Source organism: Callospermophilus lateralis, chromosome 1 (genome assembly GCF_048772815.1).
Source record: "Callospermophilus lateralis isolate mCalLat2 chromosome 1, mCalLat2.hap1, whole genome shotgun sequence".
Taxonomy (NCBI): domain Eukaryota; kingdom Metazoa; phylum Chordata; class Mammalia; order Rodentia; family Sciuridae; genus Callospermophilus; species Callospermophilus lateralis.
This window is the reverse complement of record NC_135305.1, coordinates 223633784-223649372: the sequence shown is the minus strand read 5'-3', so window position 1 is coordinate 223649372 and position 15589 is coordinate 223633784. Positions and strand designations below refer to the sequence as shown.

At 62.1% G+C, this 15589-nt stretch overlaps 1 protein-coding gene across 2 annotated transcripts in view; it reads right to left on the bottom strand.

Annotated features, from left to right (window-relative positions):
- The window catches only part of Ap3d1 (adaptor related protein complex 3 subunit delta 1), a 36377-nt gene that overhangs the window by 3024 nt on the left and 17764 nt on the right, over positions 1 to 15589 (bottom strand). For both annotated transcript variants that reach the window (XM_076852273.2, XM_076852266.2), the window contains 21 exons: positions 14024 to 14163; positions 13875 to 13948; positions 12847 to 12896; positions 10931 to 10980; positions 10181 to 10229; positions 8830 to 8975; positions 8431 to 8579; positions 8118 to 8348; positions 7178 to 7409; positions 6294 to 6439; positions 5706 to 5847; positions 5073 to 5144; positions 4138 to 4213; positions 3772 to 3980; positions 3353 to 3426; positions 2869 to 3040; positions 2027 to 2098; positions 1589 to 1708; positions 1135 to 1278; positions 833 to 880; positions 114 to 303 (listed from right to left, as the gene is read on the bottom strand). In XM_076852273.2, coding sequence (XP_076708388.1) covers positions 114 to 303; positions 833 to 880; positions 1135 to 1278; positions 1589 to 1708; positions 2027 to 2098; positions 2869 to 3040; positions 3353 to 3426; positions 3772 to 3980; positions 4138 to 4213; positions 5073 to 5144; positions 5706 to 5847; positions 6294 to 6439; positions 7178 to 7409; positions 8118 to 8348; positions 8431 to 8579; positions 8830 to 8975; positions 10181 to 10229; positions 10931 to 10980; positions 12847 to 12896; positions 13875 to 13948; positions 14024 to 14163 — 2586 coding nt within the window. The remainder of the gene's footprint in view (positions 1 to 113; positions 304 to 832; positions 881 to 1134; positions 1279 to 1588; positions 1709 to 2026; positions 2099 to 2868; positions 3041 to 3352; positions 3427 to 3771; positions 3981 to 4137; positions 4214 to 5072; positions 5145 to 5705; positions 5848 to 6293; positions 6440 to 7177; positions 7410 to 8117; positions 8349 to 8430; positions 8580 to 8829; positions 8976 to 10180; positions 10230 to 10930; positions 10981 to 12846; positions 12897 to 13874; positions 13949 to 14023; positions 14164 to 15589) is intronic.

The window sequence follows — 15589 nt, the reverse complement described above, 5'->3', positions numbered from 1 at the left end:
CCCAGAGGCTCGAGGCGTGGGCCGCTGCCGCCGCCAGCACCCTAAGGTCTGGATCACGATCCTGGCCCCCGGAGGCTGAGGAGAGAAGGCCATATGGGGCGCAGGTGGCTCACCAGGCGGCAGCTGGAAGGGCACGGGGACGCCGTCGTGGACAGAGGAGCCCTCTGGCCGCGCCATCTTGGTGTTGAGTGAGTCCAGCACACTGAGCTCCATGTGCTGGAGGAAGCTGCTACTCTGGTTCTCCAGGATGACGGACACCGTGACCTGGCTGTCCTTCTGCAGGCTGGCCTGGACGTCATACGTCTGCAGGAAGCAAGCCCAGGGACAGGACTGAGGGCCGCCAGCTTGTTGCAGGGCAAGGAAATTGCTTCTCTGCCAACTAAAAGCGATCCGTGCCCAGGCGGGTGAAGGGCAGGAGGCAGGGCTGGGGGTTGCCCACAGCCTGAGCCCCGCTGTTTTCTGTTTCCAGCACTGGGACTGACCCAGGGTGCTGCACCACTGAGCTATCCCTGGAGCCCTTACTATTTTATTTGAGGCAGGGTCTCAGTTGCTGAAGCTGGCCTGGAACTTGCTGTCCTCCTGCCTCAGCCTCCCAAGTGGCTGGGAGGCCTGGACATCTTCTGTAAGCACAGGGCTGACCTCGGGCAGCCTGGCCACCGGTAGCATGTCTGTTACACGCACTGGAAGTGAGGTCTGTCTCACAGCCTAAGTGCCACCTCCCTGGGAACACCTGGGAGCCTCTGGTGGCCCGTGGAGTTGCCATCTGTCCCTCAAGGCTTCCCACCACTCTCTGCCCCAGGGGCCCCCACCCCCTGGAAGCACCATCACTCACCATTTTAATGTAAGAATTCTCGGCAAGGAGGCAGTAGCTGGACATGGGCTGGGAAAGAAGGACTTAGTCAGCGTGGGTGACAAGGACCTGGGGCTGTGGTGCTGCCTGGGGCTGGGCGTGAAATGCTCTGCGGAGCAGAGGCTCCCGGTGGTGCCCTTGGGTCTTACCGTAGGCTGCCTCCAGCCCCTGGCCCACCCCACCCTCAGCTACACCCATGGGCAGGCTTCCAGAACCCTCTGGGTCTCTCCAGTCAGTGGAGGTCACAGGAGCCCCTCGGGAGGGTGATGGCAGGAGACCCTCACCGGGAGGGGCTCCTCCTCAGCAGCGCCGTTCTCCACCGGCTCCCCTGCTGCCACCTCGTGCTGAAGGGGCTTCTTCTTGGACTTCTTGTCTCTGGACCGGTCCCCCTTCTCCTTCTTGTGCTTCTTCTTGTGCCTGGAGTGTTTCTGGACCAGGGAGAGTTTGGGCTCTGTCCCGGGACTTCCCCCGTGGGTGGCTCACCCAGTGGGTGGACCTCCCAGTGGCAGAGTGCCTGTCTGGTGGGGGGGGGGGGCCTGGCTTCAGTCTCAAGCACTCGGGGGAAATGGTAACAATAGGGACAAAAAGATGCTGTGAGACTAGTCACGGGGGCCAGGCCAGGCAGACTGCCCACAGGCCCCAGCAGTCCTGGCCATTCCCACGTGACCTTGCACCCATGCGCACTGTGCCCACCCTGCAGCCTCGGGCTGCCCAGCTGCCAACCGCGTGGCACCTCACCCTCTCTGCGTCGTGCTCTGTGTCACGCTCGGCACCCTCCTCCTGGTCTTCGGGCTTTTCTGTCCTGGGACCCTCACACTCATCCTTCGCAGTAACGACAGCGTTCACACCGGGCTCCTCCTGCAGGGAACCAGCAGGTCACCAGGCTGCAAGGGGGTGGGCTCAAAAGGGAGACAGGAAAGCTTGGGTACCACCCTCCCAGTGACATGGAGCCTGCGGACCTACCCTGCCTCATTTCTCCCTGGCCAACCACGGGATCCCACAGGGTGGGCAGCTGCAGACACCAAGAGGCCAGGAGGTGGGGGCTGCAAGGCCTGGCCAAGGAGACCCCAAGTGCTGTGCTCCAGGCTGCACCCACACCCCCACATGCTCCCGGATAGTGCTGGGGTGAGACCTCCAGACACGTCAGGGACAGCACAGACCCCATCAGCCTCTTACCACAGATGGGCCCGGGGCAGGGGCAGTGGCAGGTGGTGGGGTGGTGGACAGCCAAAAATCCAAGTCCTCGCCCTGAAACCACAGGAGACAGGTTGTTAGCAAAAGTGGGGTGGACCATGGGGGAGGGTACAGGGCCAGCAGGGCTGAGAGCGCTGGCCCTGCCCTTCAGGGCCCAGAGTCGTCTGCCCTGCAGCTCCTGGCACACAGGAGCAGGCACAGCCCCGCTCTGGCTCTTGTTCTAAGGCCCAGGAGGACCGATGTCCAGATGTGCTCCACTTCCAAGAGCCCCGATGCAGAAGCCCACAGCCCCGGCTGCCAGCTGTGAAGGGCGGCAGGTGCCCCACGCCCAAGTCCTTCAGAACCCGCCCACTTTAACCAGGCGCAGAGCAGAGGCCAGGCCAGTAGTCCCAGCACCCCGGAAGGCTGGGGCAGGAGGATTATAAGTTCAAAGCCAGCCTCAGCAGACTGTGAGGCACACAGCAACTCTGCAAGACCCTGCCTCTAAAGAATATACAGAAAAGGGCTGGGGTGTGGCTCAGTTAAGTGGCCCTGGATTCAAGCCGCGGTACCACAAAAACAAACAAAACCCCACCCATTTTCTACGCGGATGCCCACGCGGGGCGTTGAGCAGCACCCTGCCTGGGTGGCGGCAGGTCTCCCAGGACTGGACACAGGCGCCTCTCACTGTCACTCCTGCTCGCCCCGCATCAGTGAGGTCCTGCACTAGGTCCCCATCTCCATAGGTGGAGCCTGACTCTGAGGGCCACTCCCTGCTAACACCAGCTGCCCCGCTGCCCACAACCTTGGGGCTGCGGGGAGGCCCGCCCGGCCGGCCAGCGTACCTTCTCCTCCTCCTTCTTCTTCTCCCTCTCCCTTCCTCTGTGCTTCTTCTCCTTCTTCTTAGGCTTCTTGCTCTTCTTCTCTACCACAGGAACGTCCTCTTTTGGGGGTGACTTTGAGGCCTCCGCATTTCTGTGTTTCTGGATGGGAAGCTTCTCGCTGTCGGCTAAGGGCCTTAGGGGGGGAGGCATGAGGTCATGAGGTGCAGCGAGCCCCATGGTGCTGCCAGCACTATGTGGTCCTGCAAGGTCACAGAGTGGGGGTGCTACTCCCATCCCAGCACCCAAGAAAGGCCTGGTTGACCTGCCTCCAAAGGGCCTGCCCCGTCTCTCCCTGACGTCTGTAAAGGCCGTGTGCTCTCCTGCCAGGTCCCTGGGAGCGGGCTCGCAGCTGAGGACGCTGGGGGTTGGAGGGCCCACCCATAACACTGCAGAACGCAGCCTGACTGCAGCCCGCAGGGCACCAGCAAGCTGAACCCCTGCTCACCTATCCAGGTCAATGTCCAGGGCCCGGTACGGGTCGTTGGGGTCTTTGTCATCCTCGTCGCTGGGCAATGCATTCTGGGGGAACAGAGGAACTCAGCATCCAGTTAACCAGCAACTCAGGGCCTGGCGGGATCCAGCCCGAAACAGCAGACCTGACCCCCACGAGGCCACCCACAGCAACAGTGCCACGTCTCTACAGGGAGGACATCAGAGCCACGCGCAGGGCTGCAGGGTCACGGAGTAGACACATACCCCCAGGGAGGCCACAGAAGGGGCTCTGGTCTCATGAGGTAGGTGTGAGGTGGACACACAGGACAGCGCTGACTTGGTGGCCACTCTCACACCCAGGAAGACAGCAGCAGTGGGGGCCAGAGCTCTGGCAGGGATGTGGCATCCCTTTGCTGGGTAGGCGGGGCTCACCTCAGGCATCTCCTCAGTGACAATGTCCACTTGCTGGGCAGGGGTGATGTCCTCCTCGCTCTCCGTGGGCAGTGAGCTGTGGCGGCGGTGCTTGCCCTTCTTCTCCCTCTCCTTCTCCTTCCTCCTCTTCTTTTTCTTGTCTCTCTCTAGCCTCTGCCGGTGCCTGCGCTCCTCCTCCAGCTTCACGTACTGGTCTGACGTGGGCAGCCCTGTGGGGCGCGCACTCAGCCCGAGCCACGCACTTCACCCGTCCACGACAGGAGCCGGCCTCATGGGCAGCCCAGGGATGAGTGGGGGACTCTGCGGGGGGCAGCGGGAAACCCCCGGCCCATGTGACATGTGTCCCCTGCAAACCAGCACACTTGCCTGGGACCTTCAACGGGACGGAGAGGTCGATCTGCACCACGGGGATGTGCTCCACGCCTGGCGCATCTTGGTATCTCTGGAAGACAATTCATGGCGTCAGCGGCACGCTGCAGGGTGTCTGGGGGTGGTGGGCACGTGTGAGGAGAGCCCACCCCAGGGACCAGGAGCAGGAGCCCAGCTCGTTTTGTGCTGTGCGTCTTCCTGCAGACGGGAGGTCTGGTCACATACGAGGTCACAGGAAATCAGAATTCTTACCAACTTTCCCCCAAACTGAACGGTGACTGTTAGAGTCTGTAAACAAGTCTGGATGGCGCCTGGCAAAATGCCAGAGGGAGTGGTTTGTGAAGTAACTCCACCGACTCATTAAGTGTGGAGATTCCTTATTGGTTGCTGCTGTATCTAGTTTATGCTAATTAAGATAGGCTGTGTGGAATGTATAAATACCCCTCCTGTCCCACAATAAAGGGCTCCCACTCCTGCTGTATCAATCTACACAAGTTGTTCGTCACCCCCCGGTTATTTTGCTGCAGCCGGACTGCGGCAGGTGACATGTGCTTAAGCCCAAAGCAAGGACCCCCACAGCCCCAGGGTGGCCAGGACCAAGCAGACACAAGTGGCCCACTGAAATAGCCCAGCAGCTCCTCAAGGTTCCACAGTCACTGAGGACCCCACTCCACTCCAGGAGCTGCCCGCGTGAGCCAGCGCCTCCTGTGGACAGCTGGGCACACTGAAGGGGGGGGTGACCCCCTTTCCTGCAGCACCAGAAGGACCACATGATGGGCACCCTTCCCATCCAGAGGCCTCAGCTCTGCCCCCTCCCTTGGCCCCGTCGGAGTCCCGCAGCCTGCGGCCCCCCTGAGCAGTCTACAGGACGCGGCCCACTATCCCACAGAAGTGTGCTCCCAGGAGAGGGAGGCTGTTGGGCCCAGCCTCACCTTCTGTGGGGATGGAGAACTCTTGATGTAGAAGGGGTTGTTGGCTTGCTCCTGCTTCCGGGCCTCCCGGCGCTGTAGAAACAAGACACATGGACACAAGTGGAACACAGCGGGGCGTCCAGACACTGGGCCAGATCCAAGGGCCCCAAACCCCGTGGGAAGCTGACCTGTTTTTCTGTCAGTTTTACCAACAAGGAAACCATGGCCCAAGCAGGGCAGAGAAGGCAGTGGAGAGAAAGAAGTGCTCAGAGAGGGGCAGCGACTGGCCCAGAGCGCCCAGCTCCTGGGGCAGCACCAAGACAGAGACCTCGTCGTCCTGGCCTGTCCCCAGCTCTCACCTGGGAGCTCACCTGAGCACAGGGTGCAGTGGAGGAGGCCTGAGAGGTTGGCTCCTGCCCCCGTGGAAGGGATGAGGTGGGAGCATAAGCTCAGGACAAAGGAGGCTGCCAGGTGGCCCGTGGGCAGTCAAAGCCCAACCCTAACATCAACTGTGCACTCAGTGCCCCTAGGAGGACAGCTGGACACGGCTCCTGGTCTGACAGGGCCAACCGGAGGACTGGCTGTTGGGAGGCTGTGCTGAAAGGGACACCTGTGTCTCAGAGAGCCCGAGAGGACAGGCCCTGACGTACTCACCCGGGCCAGCTCCTCCTCGTCCACCTCGGGCGGCCGGTGCCGAGTGTGCCTCTGCTCCTCCTCGTGGAAGATGGCCTTGGGCTTCTCATCCTCAGACTCACTGTCCGAGGGTGGCTCGTTAATCCAGGCGTCCAGGTCCAGGCTGTGCAGACAGGGAGGTCATGGCACCGCCACCCTTGCGGCAGCCACTGCGGCACCTGAGCAGTGGGGGCCGCATGTCCAGCCGGTGGCAGCCCTGAACACCAGCACCCGCCATCCCCACAGGCCAGATGAGGCAAAGACACCGCTGCCCCTCAGGAAAGAGGCCAGAGCTGGAAAGCCAGAGCAGGGCCAGGAGCCAGGTGACCCTGCCATCTGGCACTGACCCTGTGCCCTGGGGACCCAAAGCAGCTCAGGCCACTCTCAGTCTAGGGGAGACAGGGAGAGGCACAGCCAGCCCTGCCCAGTGTGGCCTAGGCTGCCACACCCCACCAGCCACACAGCCCCCCGCCGTCGCCCTCCTGCGCCCCTCCTACCCAGGGTGCAGGCCGGCCCCCAAGGCCAGTCAGTCTCGCCATGCGCCCTGCCCCCTGCTCCCTGTGTGCTCACCCTTCGGGCACCGGGACCTTCTTCTGGGCTTTAGGGGCCACTGGGTTTAGCTCCCCAGCAAAGAGGGCACTGAGCTCTCCCGCCACAGGCACACCCTTGGCCTGCAGCTTCTGCACGTGCTTGACCAGCTGCAGGATGCAGGACGCCTAGGAAAGGAACAGCGGTGACGCAGGGCCCTGGGGTGGCCCGGCCCCCGGGGCTGGTAAGGCCTGCCCACTCCCTGTGGGAAGCCACTGGCCAGATACCCACCCGCCTCCACAGTTGTCTCTTTAAGGTGTGGGGATGGTGACAAAAGGGGGCTTCGCTGTCAGTGAAAGTGCCCACAGACAGCCACACTGCCTCCCGGGGATCCTGTGGCAGTCCAGCTGCACCTCCTCTAGCTCAGGCTGGGACACAGATAGACAAGACAGCTTGGGCTCTCTTGGAGGTCAGTGACCATACATTGAGGGACACAGCTGGCCCTGTCAACGCCAGGGCACACATCTGTGTAGAACTCTCAGGTACACCCTGGCTAGGCCTCCTCGGCCATCAGGCAGGCACCGCATACCTGGCCCAGCAGGGCTGACTGCCCGCACTACGGATGACACTGCAGGCCCCCCACTGGACCCCACGCCTAGGCCGCCGTCCACACCTCGTCCTCCTGTTGTGCCAGCACTCAAGTAGCCGGCTCCCACACGAGGCAGCAGATGCCCCTGGACCCTAGTGGCCACCTCCAAGGTGGCCATGTCCTACTGTCCTCCCTGAGCCCCAACTGGGAAAGCCACAACAGAGGTCTTTGAAAAGAAATAAGACTCCCTGCAACCTGACCACTGCCAGGGACAGACACCCTCAAGGCTGTGCAGGGCTCTTTCAGGGGCTGGACCCTCCCCCAACTCCAGCCTTACCCGCTCCTGCACCTCCAGGTCTGCGCTCTGTACAAACTGGGGCAGCCGCTCCACCATCACCTGGGTGACTTCCTGGGCAGCCTCGGTCTCCCCTGCCTGCTCCTTCTGCAGCAGGATGGATGCGTACAGCTTGACCACGTTCTGCACATACACAGCCTGGATGTGGCCAGGCAGTGTGGTGACCTTGGGGCGCAGCATGGCCTCGAGTGTTTGGTGGGGCTCCTGCAGGTGCCTGGGGGACACAGCCACAGTGAGGGGAGCCACGCATGCACACAGGGAGAAGCCAGAAAGGGCGCGGGCCTCCCTGGGCCAGCAGCAGGGCTGAGACGGACTTGAAGAACCAGGAACCATAATGGCATGTCACGGGACACAGCCGACAGACCACGGCCCAGACAGGACGCTCACAGCGCAGCCAAGAAGACAGACGTGCAAAGGAAAGAAAAGCCACGCCCTAGGGACTGGCCACCTGGGAAGTTCATGGGCCACAAGGGGAAACTCGGAAGTGCCCAGCGATCACAGAGACAGGCCAGGCCCGCGCCCTGCCTCGCTGTCTCCGTCCCCTCCCGTGATCAAACCTTCCCCCCATGAGAAATGGCAGAACCACACGTCTGTGGGCCGCGGCCCTTCCTGGGAGTCCAGAGGTGAGGCACCCTCGCTGAGGTGCCAGGCCCAGGCAGGGCAAACAGCTGCCATTGGGGTTGGGCAGAGAGTGGTCAAGGGCAGTGGGGACAGGGACAGGACCCTGCAGGGGCAACAGGGCAGCAGTGATCCTATCAGATATACAGATTTCTGTGGCAACTCCCGAGTCCCAGCTGATGACAAACCCACACTTCAGCGGAAAGTCGAGCTAGGCGTGCACGGCAAGACAGCCAGGGGACGGCTATGCTGGTACATCCCGGTATCCCTGAGGCTCACGGTGTCCACTGCCTGCCCCACTCACTCCGAGAACTCCCCGCAGATCCAGGCAGCCGCATAGAGCACCTCGCAGATCCCATTCCGCTGAGTGCCGCTAGCCACCAGGTGGGCGCTGTCCAGCAAGGCGGACATCTGTGACACTGCAAACCGGCGAATGGCCTTCACGCGGATGGCCACGTCGAGCATCTGGGCAGCGATGAGGTGGCCGTGGCGGGTACCCTCCAGCCGGGTCAGCTCCACCAGGATGCTGATGTACCTGCAGGGAGAGCCTGTAAGAGGCGCCCCAGGGACCACAAGCACCGGCCCATGCAGGACACCAAGGAGGCGTGGGCACGGACCACTCGAAGTTGGTGATGTACTGGTAGTTGGACTGGCTGCAGATGTCAATGATCTTGGTGAGCAGCTCGTCTCGGTAGGTGGTGCCCTCAGCCTTGTCCACGTGGGTCATCAGCTTCTTCACGATCTCCATCAGGTTCTTCTTGGACACCTAGCGGGGAAAGGCGAGGGTCTGCACTTAGCAGGCACGCACTCCCTCAACCCAGAGGAATCCGCAGTCGACACTGGGTAGCCTCCCTGCAGGACAGGGGCCAAGGAGGAAGCCCAGCTGGCACACAGCGGCTCACCCAGAGCCTGTCCCCACCATGCCCGAAATCCAGCAGGCCCCTGGCCACCATCTAACCCTGCCAGGGCCCGTGAGCCCCATGTGCCCCCGGGGCTGGCACAAGGTTGAGGCGCACCATCCCGTAGAGCAGGTCGAGCGCCCGCAGCCGGATAGACTCGTCCTTGTCATCCAGGCACTGCAGGATGAGGTCCTTGTGGGCCTGCACAGACTTGGGATGCGTCCTCAGGATCTTGGACATGGCCAGCAGCCCCAAATACTTCACTGTGGGGAGATGGAAGCTGTCAGCCATGGACAGAGAACGTGATGCCTCGTGGACCCGGCAGCACCTCCCAGCTTTGTGGCCCTCCCCAGGAGCCAGGGCCAAGGCTCCACAACACGACACAAAGGCCTTCTGCACGGTCCACGGGAGAGGGGCCTCTGAGCGGGACAGGGGAGGAACTCGCAACCCCCACCTGCCCTCCAGTTCTAGCAGCCATTACTCTCCATCCACGGACAAATGTCGCCTTCGTTCCCACGCCCATCAGGAAGCACAGGGATCTGTGCCCCATCCGGTGCCCACAGGCCCTGGTGTTTACTGCCCAAACCTGACTGGCCCACACTTGGCCATGGAGAAGAGAGAGGCCAAGCCTGAGGCCATGGGGCGAACACGCCAACTAAACCAGGAGCTTGGGAGGCAGAGACAGGACGTGGACAAGTTCAAGACCATCCTTAGCTACTTAGCAAGGCCCTGTCTCCAAATAAAAAATAGGAAGGGCTGAGGAGGTGGCTCAGTGGTTGGGCACTCCTGGGTCCAGTCCCTGGGACCAGCAGAACAAAACAGAAACCGGAGCTGCAAACAGCAGCCTGTCCATGGGCACGGGCCTGCAGCCTGCTGCTGCGGCGAGGTCTCACTGCCCAGGGCCCGCGTGCCCAGCCTCAGGGGCTTCTGAGCCACAGCAGAGATGAGCAGAGCCACAGCGACCTGGGGACTACAACCCCAGCTTGAGGGAGTCATCTGAGCCCAGGTGCCACATGGTACCACTGAGCCAGATTCCTCAACAGAAGCCCCAAGGACAGTGCGGGCAGCAGAAAGGCATCATGGCCACAGCCCTGGGAGCCCATGCCACCTGTCCTATTAAGACGACCCAGCCTCCCCTGGCTCTGCCCACCTGTGGAATCTCTCACTACCTGCAACACGGCCCCTCTGGTTCCCTGGCCTGGGCTGCAGCCGTCAGCCTGCAGACACGTGCACAGGGCACAGCCCACAGAGCCACCGGAGGGCCTGGCCCGAGCACACAGGTCCAGGGGAGTGCTGCCCAGGCCCAGAGCTGGGGCAGCATCTGTCTTGACGCTGGTGCTGGTCTGTTCACAGAGTCTGTGTAGGACCCCTGGCCTCCACAACCCCCGCCCCTCTTCTAAGGCTTCAGAGGCCTCGCACCCCAGAGTCTGGGAAACGGGAACAAGAGCTGGAGGAGAGGGAGACTTACAGTTCTGATCCGAGTCTTCTATCAGGATCCTTAACTTCTGAACACAGAGCTGAAAAGAGGAGGGCACCTGATTCCATCTCCCACAGCAGGATGAACCTGGTTGAGGTGGGCCCGCCCTACCCCCATCCCACCAAGCTGCCCGCCTCCCCTGAGGCCAGGGCCCTTCCCCAAGGGCCTGCATAGCAGGATGGCAATGGGTCTGCAGGCACCAGGGCATGCAAGCCAGCATGGACCACATGGACCCTGCCAGCAAGAGACCCTCATGGGCCAGCATACGTGGGCCAGCAGGATGGGGCCTCTGAGAAGGGGCTGGGACACAGTGGCCTCCTTCACCTCGGTGACCAAGACAGACCTGAGGTGACTACCCAGTGATCCCCAGCCAGGTCAGCCAGGGGCCCGGCAGCCCAGAGCTCCGAGGCACTGGGCAATGGGCCCATGACTACAGGGATTAGGGGGAGTTCAGCAGCAGGATGGCCATCTTCTAAGTGACAAGAAAGGGACACCCTGGGTGCAGCAGGTGCCAAGAGCCCCCAGGAAGCTCCGCAGTTGATTTAGCTCCGGGGCAGCTTGCAGCAGCCCTGCCTGTCACTGGGAACACAGGGCCACAGTTCCCTCGACACCTCCGTGTGCACTACAAAGGTGCACAGGCCCAAGCTGGGAGTGGGCACAAGGCTCACATGGGACGAGACTGCTAGGTGGGTGAGGGTGGGGACGGGCAGAGCCCACCCCAGAGCAGGGTGCTGCACGTACCTGGATGCTGGCACTGTGGCTGGGCATGCCAGAGGACAGGGAGATGAGCACTGCAACAGACAGGCACGTCACCCACGGCTAGCAGCGGGGTCCTGGCACCCGCCCTAGCCCAGGGGTGTGACAAGCAGGGCTGCTGCCCTGGGAACTGCTAGGCTCAGCAGCTCTGGGGGGCCCAGAGCCCACCCCAGAGCCCACCCCACAGCCTGAGGCTGAGGCTGGCCTGAGCGTCTGGGGACTTGGCCCTGGGGACTCCACCCCTCGTGACAGGAGGGGCTCCTGGGCCTGAGCCCTGGGGCCAACAGTGTGGCTTCCACTCAGCCCCTGGGCGCCTCTGGATCTGGGATCTCAGCACGCCCCAGGCAGAGGGGCCGCATGTCCCCCACTGACCCCAGGTGCTGGGTCTCTGTGAGCTCCCAGTGACTTTCCACAGGTGTGTTGTGGGGACCAAGTCCACCCTGTGGGACTCCCTGGGAGGAGACTTTGGAGGCCCTGCCTGGTCCCCAAGTGCCTCCACATGCGGTTCCCACCTCTGATTCTGCTCTGGGTCCTGTCACTGTAAGAACCCCAGCTGGGAGAACGGCCCGTGCTGAGACCTGCTGAGACCTGGGGACTCTCAGCAGGGCTCCAGGCCTGGGGGTCTTTGAACCCCTAATTTTGTTTGTGACTTTAGGCTGCCCTTGGTCCTGGTCCTGCCCTTGGCCAATTGAAATCATATGAACCAAAAAAGTAGATCACAGCCGGAAAGGCATCAGTCACTCCCATCCAGGGAAGTTCCACAGTGTCGGGCCATGTCCCGTCCTGACTCCAGCACAATCACCCAAGAGCCATTGCTCCAGGCGCGCCAGGCCCCTCCTGCAGCTGGAACTCCCCACCTCATTGTCAGGGCCACTCGATTCTCTTGGCCAAATTCCACCCTCCCCCGGTCTGCCTATGCCTCACCCCGATGCCCACTGGCCCTCCCTGTTTGTGGCGTGGCCCTACTTCTCCTCTTGCCAGCACGGAATGCGCGTCAGTGTCTTATGACATCACCTCAGGAGTGTGGGAGGTGGCCACCCGCACCACAGCCAACACCAGAGCTTTCTGCCCCCGCCCAGGGCACCCCACTAGGTGGGCACCGAGACTCGATTCTCATGGGCCACCAGGTTTAACGACCAGTTTGCAAGAGACACAGGGCGCCAGGCAGTGGCAAGAACTCTGCTCCTCCAACAAGGAGCAGCAGGGGAGGCTGGAGGGCTTCTGGCTCGGCAGCCACGCACAAGTGCTGGGTCAGACACACAACCCCAAGGGGCACGAGACAACTGGGAACGCACAGCATCCGGTCCCTCCAACCTGGCCAGGTGTGAGGAGCGCTGGCCCCATCCTGTGCAGAGTTGGTTTTTTTGTTTATTTTTAATTTTAAGACTTTTTTAAATTGCTAGATCTTTATTTTATTTATTTGTATGTGGTGCTGAGAATCGAACCCAGTACCTCACACATGCCAGGTGAGTGTGCATCACGGAGCCACCGCTCGGCCACCGCTCAGCCCCTACCACCCTATGCAACCTGGTGAAACCAAACTTCAGTATCCACAGACAAAACGGCACGAAACCTTGGGTCCCTTCTGTGGGAGGGGCCTGAAGCAGCAGGTTGCCGATCCCAGGTGACAGGGGCTGGGTAACTGGGCTCTGTCCCCTTAGATGGGAAACCCCACATTTCCAAAGAGGGCTGGGCTATGAGCTACCTCAGAGACCTTCATGGACACCAGGGTCAAGGGGACAGTGGGCCACCTGACTCTAGGGGCCATCTGGCCACTCTAGAGCTATCTGGCCACTCCGCCGTCTCCCTTCCTGAGCTTCAGCAAGGGAGACACCCAGGGGTGGGCCTGGCACACTCACGCCAGCCTGGCAGCACCCCCAGAGGAGGTGACGTGGGCTCACCTGCGATCACGGTGTTCACACACTCGTACAGAAGGGACATGGCGGACGTGCTGGGGAGGGAGAGAAGCAGCATGAGGACAAGGTCCGGGAGTCGCCCCAGACATCAGGTGGGGGCACTGCCCTGGAGGCTTACAGGGAGAGCACTGCTGCCAGCCCAGCCACACTGTGACGGCCACCAAGAGTCACCCCCTGGCCTCACCTCAGGGCCCAGCTCACCGCCCTCTCCCTGCTCGTTTTATTACAAACAGAGCACACATTGAACTGAAGATTCTGGTGAGTTCTGCCGGGCTTGAGGCAGTCTTCCTTGGCTTTAAACAAACACAGTTAACCAGCAGTGCAGTTAGAGTCCCCAGGGAGCACCAGGGAGCAGCCTGGGTTTCTGAGACCCAGCTGGGATCCGGACGCACAGCCACAGGCTCCCGCCACATCTAGCCACTCTGCTGGTGTGAAGGACAAAGGTACTACTTTATAAATAAAGGTGACCAGGTGTGGAAGGCTTGGGGTTCTGCTCGGCACCCAGTGAACCCTGTGATGCCCACAGAGTGTCCCCAACTACTTCCTCCAGCATCGCACAGTACCACCTGGCACTCCGAGGAGAGCAACAGGTCAGCACACGTGGCCAGGACTTCGGACAAACAAGACGGGCCCTGGGAGGACAGGTGAGGGGTGGGCGGGCAGCAGGAGTCTGCTCTACTCCGACATCCTCACACGGTGCTGTGTCAAGCCCAAACCACAGAAGCCCAAGCAGAGAAGGCCACAGGCCAGAGTCCAGGGTGCAGGGCCCACCAGCTGGCACAGCGCCACAGATCAGGAGCCAGGGCTGCCTGAGAGTGCACAGCAGGGCCACGTCCACTGCTGCAGTACAGACAGAGTGGACCCCTCAGGTGCCAAGGCACTTGCCTAAAGTACACTTCCTGAGTCCTTCCTCCTCAGGAAGGTGGACCCAGAGCCCAGGATGGCATGAGGGTGGTCGGGGCCTGGCTTCCTGCTCTGGGAGCCATGAGCCAGGCATGCAAGGGGAGGCCTACCTGTGGATCAGGTTGGTGAGAGGCTCAATCAGCTTCTTGCCCAGCCTTGGCTCCAGAGGGGTCAGGGCACCAAACTGTGGGGACAGAGGGGCGTGTCACTGCCAGCTCAAGCGGCCCTGAGGGCAAGAAGACACCCAGGGGGCACTTGCCAGTTTGATGATCTTGATGAGCACCCAGTTGTTGGTGGAGCAGGTCATCAGCTTGAAGAACAGGGGGGCCAGGGACAGGTAGTTCTTGGGGTTTCGTCGGGCCAGCTCACAGATGACGTTGACAGCCGCAGACTGGACCCCTGAGGACCAAGAGGGCACCCACATCAACAGCATACAGCATCTTGTCCTCAAGGGCCCCTCCCGTCTACAAGAGTGTCCTGTCCATTGGGCTGTCCTGGCTAACGGGAACCCCGCGTCGCAAGGCTGGCGCTGGCCGTCTGAGGACCCGCTCGTGGACTGCACAGGCACAGGACCAGCCAGCACTGCCACAGCGGACTGCAGTGTGGTGTGGACAACATGCACTTTCTGGGTCTGTGTGCTAAGGGGCCCCAGGACAATGACACCCGATCCCCAGGTCTCAGTTCCCAAGGGCCACCCACCACAAAGGAGCCAGGGTTGCTGGAGAAACGGTGGGCGCTGTGGAGGTGGGACGAGCCTGGCAAGAGGCAGCGAGAACAGGTGGCGCAGGGAACCAACGGCAGTCAGACGGGCACAGGAGCACAGAGGCTCCAGTGGCCTCGGTGACCATCTGGGTCAAGGCATGTGCAGTGACAATCGGGGACGACACACAAGGGAAGAAAGTGTCTGTGGGTCTGCCTGGTGCACAGGAACCGGAGAAGGGGCCACGAGGGGAGCTGGTGGCCGGGGAGGGTCTGGGTGCCTCCCGCCAGACCAACAGCCAGAGGCCAGAGAAGAAGCACAGAGCAGCCTCACAGTGCCACCCCCTGGCAGCCACGCGCTGGCGCGCACACACCACGAGTCCCAGCACCCGGCTCCAGGCTGCTCCTCTCAGGGAGGGGCCAGGAAAAGCCCATTTAGGCTCAGCATGGACCCAGAGGCTGGGGAAGCTGAGGGTGTGCAGGGCTGGCTGCCCCCTGGTAACAAGTCCAGGAAAGTTCTCAGCAGAGGGAAGCCCTGGCAATGACACCCGAGCCAGCAGCCAGAGCCCATGGAGCCCTGCGCGGGACACCCATGCAGGGCAGCCAGAACAGTGCCTGCCATCATCCAGAGTCAAAGTCATGCGAGACAAGGACTGAGGGACTTGGCTCACAAGGGGCCCCAAGGGTCATGAGACATAAGAGCCCGTCCAGCCTTCTCCTGAGCTCCGGGTTCCCACACCCGAGACCCTGGTGGCCACGCTGTTGATCTCCAGGAGCCTGGGCCGGCACACAGAGACCCCCCAGCGATTGAAGGCCAGGGGCTTGGAGCCGGATGACACCCCATCCCCAGGTCTCGGTTCCCAAGGGCCATCCACCACAAAGGAGGGCGGCGGGGGCGGGGCAGGGGAGTGCAGAGGCCTGGCAGGCCAGTGAGTCCCTGGCCACGCCTGCACCGGGCCTCAGAGCGCCCTGCCCCAGGGCTCTGGGCCTCTGGCTGGGAGCAGGGATGCATGGGGTGCTGAGGCCTGGCTGCACGGGAGTGCGCTAACAAAGGGTAGAACGTGAGGGGGTTGCGGGAGCCCCCAAATTTGTCGCTAGTCAGCGATGTGGCTGGCATCAGGTGGCA